The sequence below is a fragment of the Bos javanicus genome, chromosome 22, assembly GCF_032452875.1.
Source record: "Bos javanicus breed banteng chromosome 22, ARS-OSU_banteng_1.0, whole genome shotgun sequence".
NCBI lineage: Eukaryota > Metazoa > Chordata > Mammalia > Artiodactyla > Bovidae > Bos > Bos javanicus.
In genome coordinates this window covers 6,059,557-6,083,011 of record NC_083889.1, presented here as the reverse complement: position 1 = coordinate 6,083,011, position 23,455 = coordinate 6,059,557, and the positions used below count along the sequence as shown (strand labels likewise).

General features: G+C 45.3%; 1 protein-coding gene across 1 annotated transcript in view; it reads right to left on the bottom strand.

Moving 5' to 3' along the window:
- Positions 1–1,769, bottom strand: part of STT3B (STT3 oligosaccharyltransferase complex catalytic subunit B) — a 103,203-nt gene extending 101,434 nt beyond the window's left edge. The window contains exon 1 of the mRNA XM_061395730.1: positions 987–1,769. Within this exon, the coding sequence (XP_061251714.1) occupies positions 987–1,288 (302 nt within the window). The 5' untranslated portion in view covers positions 1,289–1,769. The remainder of the gene's footprint in view (positions 1–986) is intronic.
- Between the last annotated feature and the right edge of the window lie 21,686 nt (positions 1,770–23,455).

Genomic DNA, 23,455 nt, shown 5'->3' with positions numbered 1-23,455 from the left:
TCAACGGTGATGGGTCAAGATGAATTAAGTTAGTTAAAAGGCATAGACTCAGACTAAAATAAAACCCACAGGAAACTTAGGCTGGGCAAGTTGCAAAAAATATTAAAGCACTCTTCCTATCACAGACCAATGAATAAAATTAGATAAATTAGCCAGTGCTCTTAATGGGGTAACTTCCTAAAACCTGAGGTCAGTCCCTGATGCCATGTGCAACTTCAGTATTAAAATCCAGGGCTCCCATCCACTATGCTACTGTTTGTTCTCTAATCCACAAACCTTCTTACAGAGACCAATAAAGGAACTAATGTAACGCTTTCGGATATTGTGCATAACATACTGAGGGTGACAGTTTGGCTAAGTGTCATGAGCCAAGGTAACTGTGGAACCGGTGAGGTGCGGAATGCACTTAAGGGCCATGAAAAAAAAAAAAGCCACTCTTGACAATATCTCACGTTAAATAAATTAGCGTCCCTAGCTTTCAGATCACTTTCAGGGATATTATTTCCTTTGCTCCAACACCTCGCTTTTTCCCTTCCCGTCTGAGAGCCCAGAGAGACAACGTAAAAGCGTGCAACTGCGAGTCTGAGCAGACGAGGCTCCGGCACATCGGGACTCACCTCCAACTGCAACGGGGCACCCCCCTGGGCGATCCCACCCCAGCCAGCCGGAAAGGCGCCCGAGAAGCTGAGAGCCCCGGGCAGTGGGGAGGCGGGGAGTCCGCCGCCCGGCACCCCGCGAGGCGGGTTGGGCTCCGGGGGCCGAGCCGGCCTCGAAGAGCCACGTTCGCCCTCCAGGGAGTCGACAGGCTCGCCCGGCCCGGGGTCAAGGTCCCGCTCGGGCCCCGGCGCCCCGCCTCGAGCCGCGCGGGGAAACTTCGCCCGCGGACGGGGGCGCGCCCGAGCTCGGGACCCACGGCCGGTCCGGGCAGAGCGGGCGGTGGGGGGGGGGGGGGTAGCGGCGGCGGGGGAGGGGCGGCGGGCACTCACCACGGGTCGAACTCGTGGATGATGCTTTCGAAGCGGATGACCGCGAAGAGGCGCGAGCTGAAGCCGGCGAGCCAGGCCAGGAAGAGAATGGTGAAGGAAAGCAGAGACTGCCAGCCGGCCGGCTGCGACAGCCCCCCGGACAGCCCCGCGGGGGCCGGCTTAGGCGCCGCGCCGCCCGCCGCCTTGTGCGCACACTGGGCCCCGGGCCCGTGCCGGCTGTTCCCCAGGGCCATGAGGCCGCTCCACGGGGACGAGTTGAGGGACGACTTGTGCTTGCTCTCCGGGGCCGAGGGCTCCGCCATGTTGTGCCCCGGCGGCGGGTCTCGCTCCGCGCCGCCGCCGCCGCCTGGTGCGAGGGGTGCTGGGCGGGGACCCAGAGGAGGAGGAGGAGGAGGAAGAATGAGGAGAGGGAGGAGGGAAGAGCGCGGCGCGCGCCCGCCCTCAGCGCCGCGAGGCCAGAAAACTGGGGGTGGAGGCGGCGGCGGGGAGTCTCCGCCTCAGCAGTGGCCGCGACCGCCGCTCTCTCAACTCGGATGGCCCTTGCGCCCCTCTAGCCATCCGTCTCCTCAGTGCAGCTGCGGCAACGGCGGAAACTGACGGGACGAGGGCGCCAGAGAAAGAGCAGGAGCAGTCGGAGGCGGCACCACCGCTCGGAGCAGCAGTGACATTCCCCTCACAACCGCCGCCCGCCGCGCCGTGAGGAACAGGAGGAGGAGCCCCCGGGCGTCCGGGCGGAGCTCAGGCTACCTTTGGCTCCGCCCCCGACCCAACAGGAACTGGCCCCTCCGCCTGTCACAATGCGACAGGTCCGTAAGGGGGCGGGCCCAGAGCCCTGGTGCCGGCCAATAAGAGTGCGAGCTGGGGCGGGGCTCGGCCCAACCGTTCTCCTCTCCCCTCCCCCTCCCCCTCCCGGCCTCGCGCCCGTTGGCCCGCAGCGGCCGTGCTGCGCGGCTACGGCTTCATTGTCAGTTGAAAGAGGCGGTTTCACGCGCTTATGTAGGCGGCGAGGAAGTGTGCTGGCGTTGCGTGGAGCTGAGCCGGGCCGAGAGGGCGGGAAGTGATAAAGGAGAGCCGGACGACCTCCCTTAGAACCGGGTTAGGGGACTCGAGGAGCGCCGCGCGGACCGGCGAGGCTCTCACGGGCTCTCCGCGGTCGTCACTTTTAACCCGCTTTGCGCGGAGCGCCCAGCACGTGACTGGGCGCGCAGGCGCTCTGCCCTAGTGCCCGGCGCGTAGGTCGGGCGCGCAGAGCTCTGCCGCCCCTAGGCGCCCGCTCTTGGCGCGTCAAGTGAACCGCCGCGGCCGCGCTCAGATTCCGTTCTGCGAGCTGCGACCCGCAGCCTGCCTCAGAGGTCGCGCGCGAGGACGCGTTTGCCGGCGCTGAAAATTCGTTGGAGCTGGCGGAGAAGCCCCTAGCTCGGGAAGGACCACGTGGGGCAAGTGAAGTGCGACTTTCTCCGGCGTTTTTCACTTCTTGTATTTTCCTGAATGCAGAGATAACGTTGATTCTCTGGAAATGAGGGCAAATGTAGGAAATCGTTGTTAACAGTTGCGTATACTCCATCAGTCGAGTGAAACTTTCTGTGGACTTTCAGCTATTACCCAATCCTGTTTTTAGCAGGTGATAGCGAATTCCTGTATACGAATTTTTGCACGTCTAGGTTGTATTTTTACATCTTTCTCCCCGTTTACCCACGCCCCTGCCCCCCAAAAGAAAGTGGTACCGGGTAGACTAAACTCAAAGCAAAATAAGTTTAAATATAAGTGGGGTAACCAAGTTTTATTGAAACTATATTTCAATAAAAATTAACGTGTATAAAGACTAGAAGTGCTCTGATGTGAGCTAAATGAACAAGTATCGTTAGAGGCTGCTCTTTATTTTTTTTTAGAGGCTGCTCTTTAAAACAACTGGATCCAGCTATGTAATCTTAGCCCACTAAGTGATTAACTTTTCTCTCCTTTCCTTACAATAATAAATAAATAAATAGTCTCATTAAAGAAAGAACGAAAAGGTTTCCAGAAATAAACTTTCCCACTAACGACTTAATAGCCGACATTTATTAAACATCCAAATTTTAACGAAAATTATGATAGAATATTAACTGAGTCCTGTTGTACCAGAATTCTAGGTGACATGCTCTTTATCAGAGCTCTAACCTTGTATGCGAACATGCCAGCAGTTAGAGAACTTGCACCTACAATGAACCAAGGTTCTATCAGCCTAAAATAAATTGTTTTTATTTTAATTGACTTGGATAATCTCTATTTATTGCCTTTTGTGTAGATGCTGCCTGTTCAATTGTGCATTTTCTTCTTTTGCTTCCTTTTTGTTGTTTACTGCCCAGAGCCCTGGTCTGAAAAGTAACAAGTCTTGGTTCTGGTCCCACTTTGTTGCTTACTAGCCATGTAACACTGGACAAGTCATCTGCAACTGGTTGCCCTTTCTACTCTTCAAGTCAATTGTTAATATCAAATTAGACCACTTATCTGGAAGTATTTTGAAAATTTACTAAGGTACATACACAAATACAGAGTATCCGTGAGGGTGAAAGCAGCAGGGAAAACTGTTATTCTTGATCTTCACTCACTCACAGACTCCCTTATTCATTGAATGAGTCTGTGACACTCTTTGTCAAAGCCCAAACCTTCTATGCTAACTGGTTGTTCAGTCTCTAAGTGGTGTTCAAACCTTTGCAACCCCATGAACTGAAGCACACCAGGCTTCCCTGTCCTTCACTATCTCCCTGAGTTTTCTCAAACTCATATCCATTGAGTCAGTGATGCCATCCTACCATCTCATCCTCTGTCGCTCCCTTCTCCTGTTGCCCTTCCAGCATTAGGGTCTTTTCCAATGGCTCAGCTCTTCGCGTCAGGTGGCCAAAGTATTGGAGCTTCAGCGCCAGTCCTTCCAATGAATATTCAGGGTTGATTTCTTTCAGGTTGATTGACTGGTTGATATCCTTACTTTCTGAGGGATTCTCAAGAGTCTTCTCCAGCACCACTGTTCAAAAGCATCAATTCTTTGGTGTTCAGCCTTCTTTATTATCCGATTTTAACATCTGTATGTGACTACTGAAAAAACCATAGCTTTGATTATATGGACCTTTTGTCAACAGTGATGTCTCTGCTTTTTAATACACTGTTTAGGTTTGTCATAGCTGTTCTTCCAAGGAGCAAGCATCTTTTAATTTCTTCGCTGCACTTACCATCCACATTGACTTTGGAGCCCAAGAAACCAATTTTACATAAATCTTAATTTATGTGAAAAATTAATCAAGTGTTTACTTACTGACTGTTGATTATACTGAAAGCTCCGTGCCCTTCCTGGGGCTTATATCAGAACACCTTTAATGCCAAGCTTTATGTGGACCATGGGATGCAGGAGGGAACATGAGGGATGTGGTTCTAGCCCTAGGGACGTGGACATTGACTAAACCATCACATTACTAAGTACCAAAAATGGAGTGTGACAAACACAGTGGAAGGGAGATACAGGGGGGATTTGATCCACACAAGATGAAAACCTTGCCCTGAGGAGCCAGCACTAGAGCTGAGGTCTGGAAGTAAGAGTGAATGAACCAGGGGAAGAAGGATGGAAAGAATTATCCAGAGAAGCACAGGCAGAGAAGCCCTCAGTGGGGCTAGGGAGACAAGTACAAGGAGCCCAGAAAAGGACCAGAATGGCCACAACACAGATAGTAAATAGGAGCTGAAGAAAAGGCCAGATGGTGTGGATCATGGTAAGAGGTGTTTTGTTTTGTTTTCTTTTGTTGTAGCCAAAGAGTAATAGCAAGCCATGAAGAGCTTTAAGTAGGATGTGGTATGTATGAGATGGGGTGAGAAAGATGATCAGGTGTGTGTTTGAAATGATTACTGGTATGCAATGTGGAAAGAACTTTGGAAGGGGGAACCAGTGAGAAATCTCATCAAGCTACATGTGCCAACATCTGATATTTCAGAGGTTAATTCTGAGAGGAATGCATTACTGAAGAACCACAAAGGAACCCATAGAAATAAATTGCAATAAGGTTAATTCTCAGTTTCCAGCTCACCAACATAGAAGAATCGTTTCCAGTTTGTGCGTGAAGCTTGGGTGTATTGTTTTATCTCTCTGCACTTCTTGATCTCACTAAGTGCTTATGATGTCCTCACTGAGTTCAAATCTCTGAGGAATTAAGACAGTCAATTGTAAGCCACGCAGTGTAAGTAGTGGGGTGGTGATACATCAGGAGAAGAGAGTACCCAGTTCCACCTCAGGGCTTCTGAGGAGAGCAAATGTTTGAGATGAAACTTGAGTAAAACTTCACTAGACACACCAGGAAGAGGGATGGGGGAGGGCAGGATTTCAAACAGGAACAAGGAAGTCCTTGGAATACTCTAAGCTCAGTGTTAACGAACGTGTGTTGGAAGATGAGGCTGCAAAGGAAATAAGAGCCATATTATCAAGGATTTGTCTGCCTTGTTGAGTTGAGGTGTTAACTTTTAAGCAGCTGGGAGTCATCAAAGCATTTAGGACAACAGTAAAACCATCAGACTTGGTTAATGCAAAAAAAAAAAAGGTTTGATGTGAAGAATATACTGGAAAGGATGAGAGTTGAGGGTGGGTTCCAAAGAGGAAGAACTAGATTGGAGAGGTGTCAAGAGAGCGGAATCCAGAAACTGATGGTGGAGGTCAGAGTTAAGGTGAGTCTGAGGTGGAGGCAGTGTCACAGAAATGGGGAGCACAAGAGATAAGGCACAGATTTGGAGATCAGCTTTGGACATGTTATCAGACTCTTGAGGACATCCCAAACGTAGACAAAGAGATCCATCCAGGCACATACATAAAGAGATCTGGGGACTTCCCTGGTGGTCCAGTGGCTAAGACTCCCTGCTCCTAATGCAGGGGGGCCAGGTTCAATCCCTGGTCAGGGACTAGATCCTGCATGCCACAACTAAAGATCCTGTGTGCCACAGCTAAGACCCAGCACAGGACTTCCCTGGTTGTCTGGTGGTTGAGAATTCGCTGCCAAGGCATGGTACATGGGTTCAATCCCTGTTCTGGGAAGATTCCACACGCTGGGGGGCAAGTAAGCCCATTGGACACCCTAGAGCCTGTGTTTTCAACAAGAGAAGACGTATCAGTGAGAAGCCAGTACTTAACCACAACCAGAGAGTAGCCCGCACTTACCACAGCTGGAGAAAGCCCATGTGCACCAAAGACCCAGCACAGCCAAAAAATAATAATATATTAAAAAAAAAAAACAAAAAAAACCAGCACAACCAAATAAATATTTTTTAAAAGAAGAGGAAGAGGTTATCTAGGGATAAAGGTTGGGCCACTGATGAAATGTTGGTGGGACCAAATTTAGAAAGAATGAGAAAGGGATTGAGGACAGAACCCTAAGGAACTCCCAAATTAAGATGAAAAGTGAGCCTGCAAGGGAGGTGAGACAGGAGCCAAGGAGACGGAAGAATGAGCAGAGAGGGTGATGTCCCAGCAGCTCAGCGGAGAAAGAGGAACAGAGCGGGGCCGGCACTGGCACAGAGGGTAGAGCAGTGCAGTGTGGCCCCACGGGAAAGTGTGCCGTGTTTGGTGACCAGGAGTTGGTCAGTTACCTTTCACAAGGCTGGTGTGAGGGGTGAGGAGCAGAAACCAGATGGCAGTGGGCGAAGTGGGGAGGGAAGCAAAGGGTACAGGGCAGGGCCTGTAAACTACCCTTTTCTAGAAGTCTGGCTTAGAAAGTACATGGAGAATCAAGTCAGGCCAAGAAAAGACAAAGTGACTGATCCTCAGCGCCTGGCACTTCCACTGTGGGCAAGATTTGAGTGATGATTCTGTGTCTCATGAGAGGCCCAGGTCTCAGAGAAGGTTTCCTCCTTTCTAGAGGAACGGAAACAGCATGACCGACACTCCTCTTCTGAACACGCCACAGGCGGGGGCAGCCAGAGTCTGGCAATGAATTGGCATTTATAAACCTTTGTTGGCTGAGGAACTCTTGACTCTGACATCATCCCATGTTGATAAGTATCAGTCAGAGGACCTGAAGGTGACCTGTAGCCCCAGAGAGGAGAGGGAAGCAGAGAGGGAGAGACGTGGGAGAAAAGTGATGAGTTTGTGAACTCCCAGAAGCAGAGTTAGCTGGTGGTATAGAGCACAGGCTCTGGAGACAGCCTGCTGGAGATCAAACCCCAGCTCGACTTCTGAGTCATGTGGCTTTTGGTCCATTTCTTCACCTCTGTGTGCCTTGGTCTCCTCATCTTCAAAGCATGGATAAGGGTTAGCACCTTCCACTTAGAGTCCTGTGCTGTGTGCTTACTCGCTCAGTCATGTCCCAACTCTGCAGCCTCATAGATTGTAGCCTGCCAGGCTCCTCTGTCATGGGATTCTCCAGGCAAGAATAATGGAGTACATTGCCATTTCCTTCTCCAGGGGATCTTCCCAACCCAAGGATTGAACCCAGGTCTCCTGCATTGCAGGCAGACTCTTTACTGACTGAGCTACGAGGGAAGCCCCCACTTAGGGTCCTAGTGAGGAATAAAGGAAACAATCCAGGACAACTTGGACCAACACCTAGCACTATGGAAGCATACAATCCACGTTGGTTTTTGACACTATTACCGGAACTACTTCTGTGTCTAGAATGATGACAGCTGGACTGTGAGACTTACTTCTGTGGATCTCCTGAAAAGAATCCCTGATGACCTGAGTCCATCTGAACACTTCTCCATTTCTTTAAACTAGAAAGTGCCTGCCTCAAATCAACCACCACCTAGGAATGCTGTTTCACCGAAATATCTCCTGGATAAACTAGTGGGCAGCAAGGTGGCAAGAAATCTCAGAGACTGGGTGTGGCAGGCAACTTCTAGTGATCCTTGATGTCTGGTGTTCATACCCTGTGATCCCCTCCACTAGGTGTGGGCTGGATCGAGTGACTCACTTCTAAGGAACAGAATACAGCAAAAGTAATGGGTTGTCACTTCCAAAACTAGGTTATAGGACTTCCCTGGTGGCCCAGTGATTAAGAATCCGCCTGCCAATGCAGGGGACGTGGTCCAGGAAGATCTCACATACAACTAAATCCGCACGCCACAATTATTAAACCTGTGCACCAGGAGGTTTCCTTGGTGGCTCAGACAGTAAAGAATCTGCCACAATGTGGGAGACCTCGGTTTGATCCCTGGGTTGGGAAGATCCCCTGGAGAAGGGAATGGCTACCTACTCTAGTATTCTTGCCTGGAGAATTCCGTGGACAGAGGAGCCTGGCAAGATACAGTCCATGGGATCACAAAGAGTCAGACTGAGCGACTAACACTGGAGCCCAGGAGCCATGACTGTTGAAGCCCGAGAGCCCTAGAGCCCATGCTTGGAACAAGAGAAGCCACCGCAACGAGAAGCCCGTGAACCTCAACTAGAGAGTAGCCCCCACCTGCCGTTAACTAGAGAAAAGCCCACGCAGTAATGAAGACCCAGCACAGCCAAAAATAAATAGACATTATTTTTAAAAATCAGTCCAGGTTCGATGCAGGATACCGGATGCTTGGGGCTGGTGCATCCAGCCCCAAAGACTGGGATGACCCAGAGGGATGGTATGGGTAGGGAGGTAGGAGGGGGGTTCAGGATGGGGAACACGTGTATACCCGTGGCAGATTCATGTTGATGTATGGCAAATCCAATACAATATTGTAATTAGCCTCCAATTAAAAAAAATAAATTTAAATTAAAAAAAATCAGGTTATAAATAACTAGTCTCATCTCCTTCCCCTCCTCCCTTCCCCTCTTCCTCTCTTCCCCTCCTCCTCCCTTCCCCCTCCTCTCTCCTCTCTGCCTCCCCCCTTTTCTCCTCCTTTTCCATCTCCTTCTTCTTCTCTCCCCTCCCAGGAAAGCGAACAATGATATTATGAGGAGTCTTGTAAAAGGGCCCCATGTAGCATGGAACTATTTTCTCTGGCCAGCAGCCTGTGAGGACCTGAGGCTGCCAACAGCCACAAGAGTTTGCTTAGCAGCAGATACCTTCACAGCCCAGGCCTGAGATGACTGCAGCCTATGGAGGCATCCTGAGCCAGAGGACACGGCTGAGCTGCACCCAGATTCCTGATTCACAGAAACTGTGAGATAATAAATGTATATTGTTTTAAGCCTTGTGTAACTTGCTACACAGTTATGGATAAACTAACGCAGAGGAAATAAAGAGTGACAAGGTTATCAGGATTTTTCTCATAAGTTTTCTAACAATGTACCTGAATAAACTGCAAATATGAAAAGAAACCACTTAATCACCCAAACAATTTCCAAGGCACACTTACCCCGTAAGATTCTTTGGGAGAAAACAAAAAAGATTTCCTGGTCAAAAAAATAGACATGGGGACTTCCCTGGTGGCCCAGTGGTTAGGAATCCACCTGCCAGTGCAGGGGAACCGGTTCGATCCATCCCTGGTCTGGGAAGATCCCATGTGCTGCAAAGAGTAACTAAGCCCGTGTGCTGCAACAAGAGAAGCCACGGCAATGGGAAGCCCATGCACCGCAATGAAGAGCAGTCCTCACTTGCTGCAAGTAGAGAAAGCCTGCGAGCAGCAACAAAGACCAGTGCAGCACCCCCACCCCCCAGAAAAAAACAACATCGTTTATTTTCCCCTTGGGAATTTGTGATCAGTACTGCCATACTCGATGCTCTGGAAAATTTTGCAATAACTTGATTTTACCCTGCACTGCCTAAGCCTATTTGACCCTAGGACCTCTTTTCCTCATAATACCCATTAAGAGGCTGTGAAACACCTAGTCCTCAGACATAGTTTGGGAAACACAGCATGAGATTAAAGTTGACATTTCAACTTCGGCTCTAGAACTTGAAGAGCCTTTCATGTGGAAGAGCCCTGGACGGGCAGCTGAGAGTTGCATCCTGGATCAGGTCTTGACCGTAAGTCAAGTGACCTTAGGCAGCTCCCTGAAGCTGCCCACAGTTCAGTTCAGTCGCTCAGTCATGTCCAACTCTTTGCGACCCCATGAACCACAGTACACCAGGCCTCCCTGTCCACCAATTCCTGGAGTTCACCCAAACCCATGTCCATTGAGTCAGTGATGCCATCCAACCATCTCATCCTCTGTCGTCCCCTTCTCCTGCTGCCTTCAGTCTTTCCCAGCATCAGGGTCTTTTCCAATGAGTCAGCTCTTCACATCAGGTGGCCAAAATATTGGAGTTTCAACTTCAACATCAGTCCTTCCGATGAACACCCAGGACTGATTTCCTTTAGGATGGACTGGTTGGATCTCCTTGCAGTCCAAGGGACTCTTCAGAGTCTTATCCAGCACCACAGTTCAAAAGCATCAATTCTTTGGCACTCAGCTTTCTTTATAAACCAACTCTCACATCCATACATGACTACTGGAAAAACCATAGCCTTGACTAGATGGACCTTTGTTGGCAAAGTAATGTCTCTACTTTTCAATATGCTGTCTAGGTTGGTCAAAACTTTCCTTCCAAGGAGTAAGCGTCTTTTAATTTAATGGCTGCAGTCACCATCTGCAGTGATTTTGGAGCCCAGAAAAATAAAGTCAGCCACTGTTTCCACTGTTTCCCCATCTATTTGCCATGAAGTGATGGGACCGGATGCCATGATCTTATTTTTCTGAATGTTGAGCTTTAAGCCAACTTTTCACTCTCCACTTTCACTTTCATCAAGAGGCTCTTTAGTTCCTCTTCACTTTCTGCCATAAGGGTGGTGTCATCTGCATATCTGAGGTTATTGATATTTCTCCCGGCAGTCTTGATTCCAGCTTGTGCTTCCTCCAGCCCAGAGTTTCTCATGATGTACTCTGCATATAAGTTAAATAAACAGGGTGACAATATACAGCCTTGACCTACTCCTTTTCCTACTTGGAACCAGTCTGTTGTTCCATGTCCAGTTCTAATTGTTGCTTCCTGACCTGCACGCAGGTTTCTCAAGAGGCAGGTCAGCTGCCCACAGGAACCTGTCAAATAACTAGAGCAGCAGAGTTTTTAACTCTCCACAGTCCTGCAAGGTTGGCTTTCATCCTCTTGACTGCTGCTCCACATTGTAAAATAGCTGCTGAAGCTCCAGACATCATGTCAGCATTGGAAGCAGAATGTTAGGGGAACAGGAAGTGTCAATCATGTATGTCTCCCCTTTTTAAAGAAAACTAAGTTCTCCCAGATATTATCTTAACTTACCTTCTCTTAGGTCATTGGCAAGAACCCACTACCCGCCCCTGCCACCCCACTGTGATCACCTTGACTTTCTGTTGCCCCAGGGCCGCAGTGCCACTTCTTCAGGCATATCTGGCCTTGTGGATAGTTCAAGCAAAAATCCTAAAATTGGGTTTTAGTGAGTCTGATTAGCCTGTCTTTGATCAAGTGCCAATTCCTGACCAAATACCTTGGCTAAGAGGATAAGAAATACTCTGTGATATAGACCAGTGAGGTGGCTGTGTTCCAATAAAACAATTTATCAGAGGCTGTTGGGTCAGATTTGGCCTGCATGTTGTCATTTGCCATCTCCTGAACTATAGTATTCCTCATCCCCGAAATGATGGACACTGGAGAGACTGATTTATTACTACTACTATTATTATTACTATTGTTACTATTACTGAACACTTTACAGAGGTAATAGAGTTATGTGAAGACTCTGCCTCCCTTCCTTTGTCCTGAAGCCAAATACCTTCACTGTTCTCCCTGTAGGTAATCATTTTTATTATTTCCTTTTGTATTCTTTCAGCATTCTTTATGAAAAGGCAAGCACATATGTTTTCTTATTTTTCCATCCTTTTTACATGCTTGACACACTTTTTTCTATCTTAATTATTTTTTCTAAATATTTATCTTCAAGATCTTTCCACATCAGTTCATAGAGAAAATTTTCATTCCTTTTTACAGCTGCATGATATTCCATAGAATGGATGTAGCATATTAATTTAATCAGTAACTCACTGGTGGCTGTTTGAGTTGCTTTCAATTTTATGCCACTACAAACAAGGACAAAATGAATAGATTATAAAGAAGTAATTTTCCCCAAGTATGTTGATTGGATAAACTTACGGAAATTTGTAATATTTATAATTTCAGTAGATAAATTGTCCATGGCTCAAATCAATTGCCTTACCAGAGTGTGAGAGACCCACCTTCCAGGGCTCATCAACAGTGTACATTGAGAAAGGGTTGGCTTGGGGACTTCCCTGGTGGTCCAGTGGCTAAGACTGCACGCTCCCAATGCAGGGGACCTGAATTTGATCCCTGGTTGGGGAACTAGATCCTGAGTGCTGCAAATAAAGATCCTGCATGCCACAACTGAGACTCAGCACAACCAAATAAATAAATAAATAAATAAACGGTTGTCTTTTTGCCAACCAGTGAGATGCAAACTCATGGTTTTAATTTGTATTTCCCTTACGCATAAAGCTTAAGGGTACCTGATTTTATGTTTAAGGCAATCTTTTCACATCCTCAATGAGGCAGAGTTGCCAGCATTGATTGTGTATCTTTAAGCATACTTATCAGGGTAGTAGCTCCAATATTATGGAAACCATTAACATGTATAGTTTTATTTGCTGGTTGCTCAGAAAATGAGGTCATATACATTGAATTCATGCAAATCTGTTCCTAAAAAAATTCCCCAAACTCTTTTACTGTTTAATTTAGCATATCCTGTAGGTTATCTACTCTAGATCATGTACTTTATGAAAGCACCTTTGAAGTAATGAAGGGATTTTTTATGGTGCATTAAGAAATTCAGGTAGAATATTTCTAAAGATAAAGTAACTGCTAGAAAATGCCTCTTCTGATAGAAAGGTGGTTGTTTCATTTTATTTTAATGTCAGGAAGTTTTGTGCTTTTCTGATATGTAGCTAAATTGTGCACCTCTTCCTGAGAGCCTTATAGGAGCAGATAAGTAAATAGGTTACTTTCAGTTCAGTTCAGTTCAGTTCAGACGCTCAGTCGTGTCTGACTCTTTGCAACCCCATGGACTGCAGCATGCCAGGCCTCCCTGTCCATCTCCAACTCCCGGAGTTTACTCAAACTCATATCCATTGAGTTGGTGATGCCATCCAACCACCTCATCCTCTGTCGTCCCCTTCTCTGCCTGCCTTCAATCTTTCCCAGCATCAGAGTCTTTTCAAATGAGTCAGTTCTTTGCATTAGGTGGCCAAAGGATTGGAGTTTCAGCTTCAGCATCAGTCCTTCCGATGAATATTCAGAACTCATTTTCTTTAGGATGGACTGGTTGGATCTCCTTGCAGTCCAAGGGACTCTCAAGAGTCTTCAAAACCACAGTTCAAAAGCATCAATTCTTTGGTGCTCACCTTTATAGTCCAGCTCTCACACCCATACATGACCACTGGAAAAACCATAGCCTTGACTAGACGGACCTTTGTTGGCAAAGTAATGTCTCTGCTTTTGAATATGCTGTCTAGGTTAGTAAATAATATTTTTAAAATATATTTCAGTTACAGTCATAGTGATCTAATGTACTGCAATCACCCATTCCTATACACTGGGGATTTTTTAATATAAATTGTAAAGTGATCACAGAATCAATAACTGCATTATTTGTAAAAGATTGTGTTAAATTATATTCTAATGTAAAATAAGTTGGGGCTTCCCAAGTGGTGCAGTGGTAAAGAATCTGTCTGCCAATCAGGAGAGGTGGGTCCAACCCCTGGGTTGGGAAGATCCCCTAGAGGAAGAAGTGGCAATGCATTCCAGTATTCTTGCCTAGGAAATTCCACGGACAGAGGAGCCTGGCAGGCTACAATCCATGGGGTCACCAAAGAGTCGGACACGGCGGAATGACTGAACACCACAAACACACACTCACACACACACACATGCATAAAATAAGTCAGAGTGAAGTTCAAAATTTATATAATATGAAGATACTGTTCATTTCATCCTATAGGTGTCCAGAAAACAGGAAAACCTGACATAAGGGCTTTTTTCTTGCGGAACCAGAGAATTTAATACATACTGAGCTTCAGAATTTATGTATTCATTTTTTAAAATCTCCCCCCTTCTTTCCACTGTAAATTGTTCATGTCTCAAATATTTAAGTTTAAAGTTAGATACAGTAACTATTTTGCTGAAGAAATATCTTCCCCTCAATAACTATACAAAACAAACTCATTTACTAAGAAATTAGAGAAGATTTTGTTGGTTATTAAATTAGTGACATAATGAAGAATGGAAGGCACAGTAGCCAGAAGTTATAAAATTGAAAACTATGTTATAATTTGGATAATAAAAATAAAAGGAGCTGAAGGGATATATTAATTGTAAAAATATTCTGAATGCCTAAAGCATTATACATGCATGTACGATTGGGGTGTTCATTTTATTTCTGGTAGTGTGGATTTCTTAGCCTCTTTCAGTTTTCAAAGAACAGATGTATTTGGGTTCTGGGTAATGGAATTTATTGAAAGGAAGCACAGAGGAGGAAAAGAGAGAGAGGAAGACCCCTCTACAGCTGCACAGCCAGACCACAAAGAAAACAATACGTTATTTTGGGATGCACAGCAATTCTGGTGTCTCAACAAAACTCCGCTGGGCCAGTTGCGTGACTTGTCATCTTCCTTGCACCCTGTCCATACGCTGACGCCATATGCTGTCTTGGTTCTCATTGTAACGGCTTTCCTGTCTTCACCCTTTAACACACTCACTGTTCTTGTCCTCAAAGACTCTTCTCAGGCTTCCTTATGGCTCCCGTTCCTCTGGGGCTTAGTGCCCTCTCTCTCTCTAATTAATTTATTTTTTAATTGAAGGATAATTGCTTCACAGAATTGTGTTGGTTTCTGCCATACATCAACAGGAATCAGCCATAAACATATACATACGTCCCCTCCCTCTTGAACCTCCCTCCTGCCTCCCACCCCATCCCACCCCTCTAGGTTGTTACAGAGCCCCAGTTTGAGCTCCCCGAGTCATACAGCAAATTCCCATTGCAGTGCCCTCTCTTGAACATCTTTCTGCTTTTCATGAAATCTTTGCACATCCATTTTAGATCCGTTTTCCCCCAAAGAATCTCCTGAGATGGGCTTGTGTGTGACTTACTGAGGAAGTGCCCTCAGGAGAAATTGTCAAGGGAGGGAGAGGTCAAGGAAAGGGAAGAACCCCAATAAGGATGCAGCTAGGATTAAAAAAAAAAAAGACCTGAATGCACAGGCAGCAGCCAAGCAAAGCTGTAAGCTAAAGGTGAAGGACTGGTGGGAAGATGTCACCAAGAGACTGACGGTCAGCAACTGTGTTCCAGGCAGAGTGAGTGTGTGTTTGATGAAACACCAAGAACTTCAGCACTTTATCCTTGGGCCATGTGGTAGGGCCAGGAATGCTGCCTTTGATGTAGGATAACCTGAACATGTCCATGGAGTTTTGAAGTACGACTTTTGATCCAAATAAGAATGCAGGAATTGGATGGGAACAAAGTGCTGTCATGGGCTTCCCTGGTGGCTCAGCAGTAAAGAATCTGCCTGCCAATGCAGGAGATGCGGGTTTGATCCCTGGTTCGGTAAGATCCCCTGGATAAGGAAATGGCAATCCACTCCAGTATTCTTGCCTGGAGAATCCCATGACAGAGGAGCCTCTCGGGCTACAATCTATGGGGTCACAGAGTTGGACACGACTGAGCGACTAAGCACACAGCACAGGACTCTAAGTGGAAGGTGCTAACCCTTATCCACGCTTTGAAGATGAGACCAAGGCACACAGAGGTGAGGAAATGGGCCAAAGGCCACATGACTCAGAAGTCGAGCCGGGGTTTGAGCTCCAGCAGGCTGTCTCCAGTCCATCCTAGAGGAAATCAGTCCTGAATATTCACTGGAAGGACTGATGCTGAAGCTGAAACTCCAGACCTTGGGCCACCTGATGTGAAGAATTGACTCATTTGAAAATTCAGACCCTGATGCTGGGAAAGATTGAAGGCAGGAGGAGAAGGGGACGACAGAGGATGAGATGGTTGGATGGCATCACCGACTCAATGGACATGAGTTTGAGTAAACTCCAGGAGTTGGTGACGGACAGGGAGGCCTGGCGTGCTGCAGTCTATGGGGTCGCAAGAGTCGGACACAACTGAGCGACTGAACTGAACTGAACTGATGGTCTGTAAGACATTCGTCTATAGAAAACAGCTTAGACACTCCAGTAGGCAGAAAAGTCTGACCCTAACCTTGCATATTTGAAGACACAGCCTGTGTTCTTCCTGCTGAGTCCCTGTGTCACTGCACGTGTTGTTACAGACTGAACTGTGTCGCCTCAATTCACACGTTGAAGCCCTCATCCCCAGTACGACTGTGTCTGCAGACAGGGCCTTCAAGGAGGTGCTTAAGATTACATGACAGCACAAAGGTAGGACTTTACTCCAGTATGACCAGTGGCCTTATAAGAAGGGGGAGAGACACCAGTACTGTCTCTCTCTCTCTCTGTCCTTTGCGTTCAGAGGAAAGGCCATGTGAGGACGCAGAGAGAAAGCAGCATTCTGCCACCCTAGGAGAGCGATCTCACCAAAACCAGCCCCTCTGTCACCTTGATCTTAGATTTCCAGTCTCCAGAACCGTGAGAAAATAAACGGAAGTTGTTTTTTTAGCTACCCAGTTCGTGGTACTCTACTTGGGAAGCCAGAGTTGATCACAACCTAGCTGATCAATAAATTTTTCCTTAAGTGACTTTCTCTCCTCTAACATATTCACACAAAAAACCTGAAATTACAGGATCTTAAACTTAGAACACAACTAAGGTTTATTCCTCACTCATAGTTCACAGCCTAGTGGGTTCATGGGGGGTCGTGCGATTACTCATAGATGGGCTAACTGAGGCTTTACTGACCTTTAGCAACAGCATCCGGAGAAGGCAATGGCACCCCACTCCAGTACTCTTGCCTGGAAAATCCCATGGATGGAGGAGCCTGGTGGACTGCAGTCCATGGGGTCGCTAAGAGTCAGACATGACTGAGCGACTTCACTTTCACTTTTTACTTTCCTGCATTGGAAAAGGAAATGGCAACCCACTCCAGTGTTCTTGCCTGGAGAATCCCAGGGACGGGGGAGCCTGGTGGGCTGCCGTCTATGGGGTCGCACAGAGTCAGACATGACTGAAGTGACTTAGCAGCAGCAGCAGCAGCAGCAGCAGCAGCATCTAGACCACAGTGGTTTTCTCCATCACCATGGAGGTGAACAGAGACCCAAAGGACCACCATAGGACGGAAGAATTAAAATTTTCCACCCAGAGGTAGCCTGCATCACTTGCACTTTCGGCCTATGCCAGAACTAACCACATGGCTTTAAATGTTACCAGGGGCTTAGAACATTCAGGGGAACCCTTGGTTATCCAGTGAGCAGCAAACTTCATGACTAGAGAAAATCAAAACTCTTCCTGAGTATAAAATAGGTAATCTGTCCATTAGACCCTAATGTTTTGGGGGTCTGGGGAGATGCTTTGTCTTGATATCTTATTTCACTGTTTTTTGTTTGTTTCTTATTTTTCTTTAATTGCCAATTCCTTTTTATTTAAATTTCCTTTTTGTTTACTTATTTGGCTGGGCCTGGTCTTAGCTGTGGCGTGCAGGATCTTTAGCTGTGACATGTGAACTCTTCTTTGCAGCATGGGAGATCTAGTTCCCTGATCAGGGATCAAATCCAGGCCCCCTGCATTGGGAGCTCAGAGTCTTAGCCACTGGACCACCAAAGTAGTCCCTTGCCAATTCTTTATTTCATGCCATGGGTCTTGTGCAATTTAGTTCCCCAGCTAGGGATTGAACCTGAGCCCTCGGCAGTGAGAATGCAGAGTCCTAACTGCCGGACCACAGGGAATCCCCTTATTTGACTGTTTTAATGTACCAGTTGCAAATGGTTTCTCTTCTAGTAATGGAGTGATTAAGAGTGGGGGCCTTAGAACCAGACTTCCTGAGTTCGTATCCTGGCTCTTTTTATGGGCTGTGTACCCTTGAGTGAATTACTCAGCCTCTGTGTATCGGTTTTGTCCATTTATTAAAGGGAATAATAATGGTATTAATAATAGGGTCTATATAACAAGGTTGTCAAGATTAAATGAGTTTGTTGAAGTGAGGCCTGAGGACTGAGCTTCATACACTGGGTGCTCAATAAACCTTGTCATTATTTTTACTGAACCACTTTGCTTTTCACTGAAGAAAACTGTTCTTCAGCTGCAACATCTAACTTCAGCCCGAGCTTGTGGACACGTGCACTGGGTCACAAAGGGAAACCACAGAAGAGGGGATGACAGCGCAGACCTCAAGCCACTCTTGGAAAAACAGCTCAAAGGTCATGTTCAGTTGAAAGTGGTTAGGCTGTATGGTCTTCAGCAGCAAAAGCAAGGGTGTGTGCGTGCAAAGTACAAAATGTCAAGCAGAGAGATATTGGACAAACCACACATGAAATTCAGTCTGGAGAGTCCATTCTCATATAGCCTTTACATAACATAATGTGCTCAGACAGGGTCTTGTTATTTAAAAAAAATTTTTATATCTGTATTTTGCAGTATAGTTGATTTACAATCTTGTGTTAGTTTCTGCTGTACAGCAAAGTGATTTAATTATACATAAATATATACATTCTTTTTAATATTCTTTCCAATTATGATTTATCACAGGATGCTGAAGATAGTTCCCTGTGCTATACAGTAGGACCTTGTTGTTCATCCATTCAAATATAATGGTTTGCATCTGTTAATCCCAAACTACCCATCCATCCCTTCGCCCTCTGTGGGCCTGTTTCTGGTTTGTACAGAAGTTCACTTGTCATATTTTAGATTCCACAGAGAAGTGATATCACATGGTATTTGGCTTACTTCACTTGGTATGATCATCTCTAGCTCCATCTATATTGCTGCTAGGCAACATTTCATTCTTTTTCATGGCAGGGTAATATTTCATAAATAATGCTATTATGGCATTGGGGTGCATGTATCATTTTGAATTATAGTTTTAAACAGAGTCTTACATATATATGAATCAAGAATTAAAAATAGACTAAAAATACAGATTTCATTTAACTTACTCTCATTTCACACACACACATGAAATCTATTCAATCTCTCCTTGGCTACTGAGACTAGATAACATTCCAGAAAACCCCAGTACTTCTTGAACTTTTATTTCTTCTTTTCTGGACAGTCTCTGTGAGGAATGTGATTTCCCAGGGGCTCTGTTCAGGATTCCACCACGATTGCATCTTCCAGCCCTCACCAGGGACATGAGACTAAAATCCGGCTCCCAGGAGTTTGCCTGACCTGCCAGTACAGCCTTCTCTCATCTGCCAGCGTCTCCTGGATGCACTCAACTCCCTTTCATTTCACCACTGAGAACCCAGACATGTGTGAGAATGAAATCTTATTCAGGTATACCAACAAATCTGAAGCCTTAACTTTAAAACTAAATTGATTTCTGTTTGAATTCACGTTTTTCTTTCCCTAACTCAAGAGCACTCATTAAGTGTCTACACAGTTACTGTGTCACATAGATAAGGAAAACACTCAAGACTGTTAAGTGCACTTAAAAATTTACTTTCAAAAAGTAAGCAGTTTTGAAAGAAGACATTTAAGTCTCCTTCACTGTACATTATTTAACAAAAATCATGAACTGCTATTAGTAACTTCTATGAGTATACTGAGGGTGTTAATTTAGTTCTTTCCTGTTTCCCCCTATTCATCTTTGTGCGCTTTGAATAAAAGACATTTACTTTATACTCTACATATAATTACGGTTTTGTGCCCTTGCATTAGTAGTAGGAATGCCTTGTTCCACCTCAACTTCAAAAGAAGAGGTTTTATAGTTTTAGAGAAATAAATAAGCATCTTAAAGGCAGAGCACGTCAGCCCAGCTCACACAGTAAACAGTGACCAGGTTTTGTTGAGATTAAGATCTACACAGGATAGAGAGTGAAGTAAGTCAGAAAGAGAAAAAACAAATATCATATGCTAACACATATGAATGAAATCTGGAAAAGTGGTATAGATGATCTGTGCAAAGCAGACATAGAGACACTGACACAGAGAACAAATGTATGAAGACCAAGGGGGAAAGAGGCTGGGAAGAACTGGGAGGTTGAGACTGACATGTATACACTATTGATGCTGTGTATAAAATAGATAACTAATGAGAGCCTACGGATAGCACAGGGCACTCTACTCAAGCTCTGTGGTGACCTCAATGGGGAAGGAATCCAAAACGGAAGGGCATATGTATATGTGTAGCTGATTCACTTTGATAAACAATAGAAACCAACACAACATTGTAAAACAACTACAAGCCAATAAAAGTTAATTAAAAAAAAGACCTACACGGGAATTCAGGACACTCAGAGAAAGTAGCAAGGAATAGCCCTGAGATGTCTCAATAAGTTTAAGAGGTTTTTAACTTTGCAGACCAAGATAAATGTAAGGAACATATTCAATGAATATTTATGCTCCTCTCCACCAGGTACAAGACATTTCCACCAAGTCAATGGCACATTTATTATTCTTGTTTTGTTTGGGTTCAGGTTGAGCTATTTATTTTCCAAACAATAGGCTGTAAGACTGAATTCTGTTCTCTCTTTCTTTCTTCTGTTTTTTAATAACTGTTTCTGGTTCTCCACATTAATTCCCTTTGCCAAATGTATACATGATCTATATTTTAAAAAGTGACTTGCTTTCTGAAAAACACAAAAACACTAATTCAAAAAGATACATGCATCCCAATGTTCATTGCAGCACCATTTACAATAGCCATGATATGGAAGCAACCTAAGTGTCCACCAACAGATGAAGGGATAAGAAATATGTGGTATATATCTACAATGGAATATTAGCCTTAAAAAGAATGAAATTTTGCCATTTGTAGCAACACGGATGGACCTGGAGAGCATTATGCTAAGTGAATGAAGTCAGATAAAGACAAATACTGTATGATATTTTGCACTTGTGTGCAGAATCTAAAAAATACAACACAGTGAATATAATAAAACAGAAGCAGACTCATAGATACAGAGTGCAAATTAGTGGTTACCAGTGGGAAGGGAGGAGAGATAATACAGGGGTGGGGAAATGGGAGGCGCAAACTATTGGGTGTAGCATAAGCCCAAGGATGTATTGCACAACATGGGGAATGTGGCCAATATTTTGTAATAACTATAAATGGAAAGTAACCTTTAAAAATTGTATGCGTGAGTGCTCTCTCTTAAGTCGTGTCCAACTCTGTGCGACCCCTTGGACTGTAGCGCACCAGGCTCCTCTGTCCATGGCACTCTCCAGGCCTCCTCCAGGGGATCTTCCCAACTCAGGGATCAAACCAGCATCTCTTACATCTCCTGGACTGACAGGCAGATTCTTTACCACTAAAGCCACCAAAAAAAATTACTAAAAAATTTAAATGATTTCCTCTGAAGTAATAAAACATGCTGCAAGGAGATCCAACCAATCCATTCTGAAGGAGATCGGCCCTGGGATTTCTTTGGAAGGAACAATGCTGAAGCTGAAACCAGTACTTTGGCCACCTCATGCGAAGAGTTGACTCATTGGAAAAGACTCTGATGCTGGGAGGGATTGGGGGCAGGAGGAGAAGAGGACGACAGAGGATGAGATGGCTGGATGGCATCACCGACTCGCTGGACGTGAGTCTGAATGAACTCCGGGAGTTGGTGATGGACAGGGAGGCATGGCGTGCTGCGATTCATGGGGTCGCAAAGAGTCAGACACGACTGAGCGACTGAACTGAATTGAACTGAGGTCAAGGAAGTAAAACATCTTGGGCACATTTTACCCTAGGCTGAGATGCCACTGTACAGATTTAAGTAGAGGGCAGTGATGAATTCTGGATTGACTCTGAGCACTGTACAACTAAAAAAGAAGTGGAGGTAGGTTTTGTGTTTAAAATATAATAACACATCAGGTACCTTTGTTTCTCTTGTCTTGGTAGTTCCTGTTCAACCTTCCTTAGAAATTTCAAACCGTGTGAGAAAGAGATGTGAAGAGAGAGCAAAGAGGTGAAGAAAGGAAAGAAGTGATGTAGTTATGGAGAGACAGAAGTGAGAGAGGCTTCTCAGGAGCAGGGAGAGTGGGGGAAGGATCTCATATAAATGTTGTTTTCAAATAATTGTAGTAACTAAGAATAAAACCACAGCTAACTCTAGCTGTGATACATCAATTGACTGCAAGTAAGAAATCTGCACGCTGAGGGAAGCAAAGCAGCTCAGCTGTTGACACAGCCCACAAGCCTGTGCAGCAGGGGAAGCTGAGCATCAGATGGGGAACTGCTGTATCCCATTGTCCATAGCTTTCTTTTCCACCTTGGTCGACATTTTGTTATTTTTCCACTACTGCTAATAGGCAGAATCAAAGCTTGTTTTTCACAAATGGGCACAATAAAGAACAGAAACGATATGAAGCTAACAGAAGCAGAAGATATTAAGAAGAGGTGGCAAGAATACACAGAATAACTGTATAAAAATGATCTTCACGACCCAGATAATCACAATGGTGTGATCACTCACCTAGAACCAGACATCCTGGAATGCAAAGTCAAATGGGCCTTAGGAAGCATCACTACGAACAAAGCTAGTGGATGTGATGGAATTCCAGTTGAGCTATTTCAAATCCTAAAAGAAGATGCTGTGAAAGTGCCGCACTCAATATGCCAGCAAATTTGGAAAACTCAACAGTGGCCCCAGGACTGGAAAAGGTCGGTTTTCATTCCAATCCCAATGAAAGGCAATGCCAAACAATGTTCAAACTACCAAATGATTGCACTGATCTCAGACGCTAGCAAAGCTCAAAATTCTTTAAGCCAGGCTTCAACAGTATGTGAACTGTGAACTTCCAGATGTTCAAGCTGGATTTAGAAAAGGTAGAGGAACCAGAGATCAAATTGCCTACATCCATTGGATCATTGAAAAAGCAAGACAGTTCCAGAAAAACATCTACTTCTGTTTTGTTGACTATGCCAAAGCCTTTGACTGTGTGGGTCACAACAAACTCTGGAAAATTCTTCAAGAGATGGGAATAACAGACTACCTGACCTGCCTCTTGAGAAATCTATATGCAGGTCAGGAACAACAGTTAGAACTGGACATGGAACAACAGACTGGTTCCAAACAGGGAAAGGAGTACGTCAAGGCTGTATATTGTCACCCTGCTTATTTAACTTATATGCAGAGTACATCATGAGAAACGCTAGGCTGGAAGAAGCACAAGCTGGAATCAAGATTGCTGGGAGAAATATCAATAACCTGATATGCAGATAACACAACCCTATGGCAGAAAGCGAAGAAGACCTAAAGAGCCTCTTGATGAAAGTGAATGAGGAAAGTGAAAAAGTTGGCTTAAAACTCAACATTCAGAAAACAAAGATCATGGCATCTGGTGCCATCACTTCATGGCAAATAGATGGGGAAACAGTGGTACACTTTAGTTTTTTGGGCTCCAAAATCACTGCAGATGGTGACTGCAGCCGTGAAATTAAAAGACGCTTACTCCTTGGAAGAAAAGCTATGA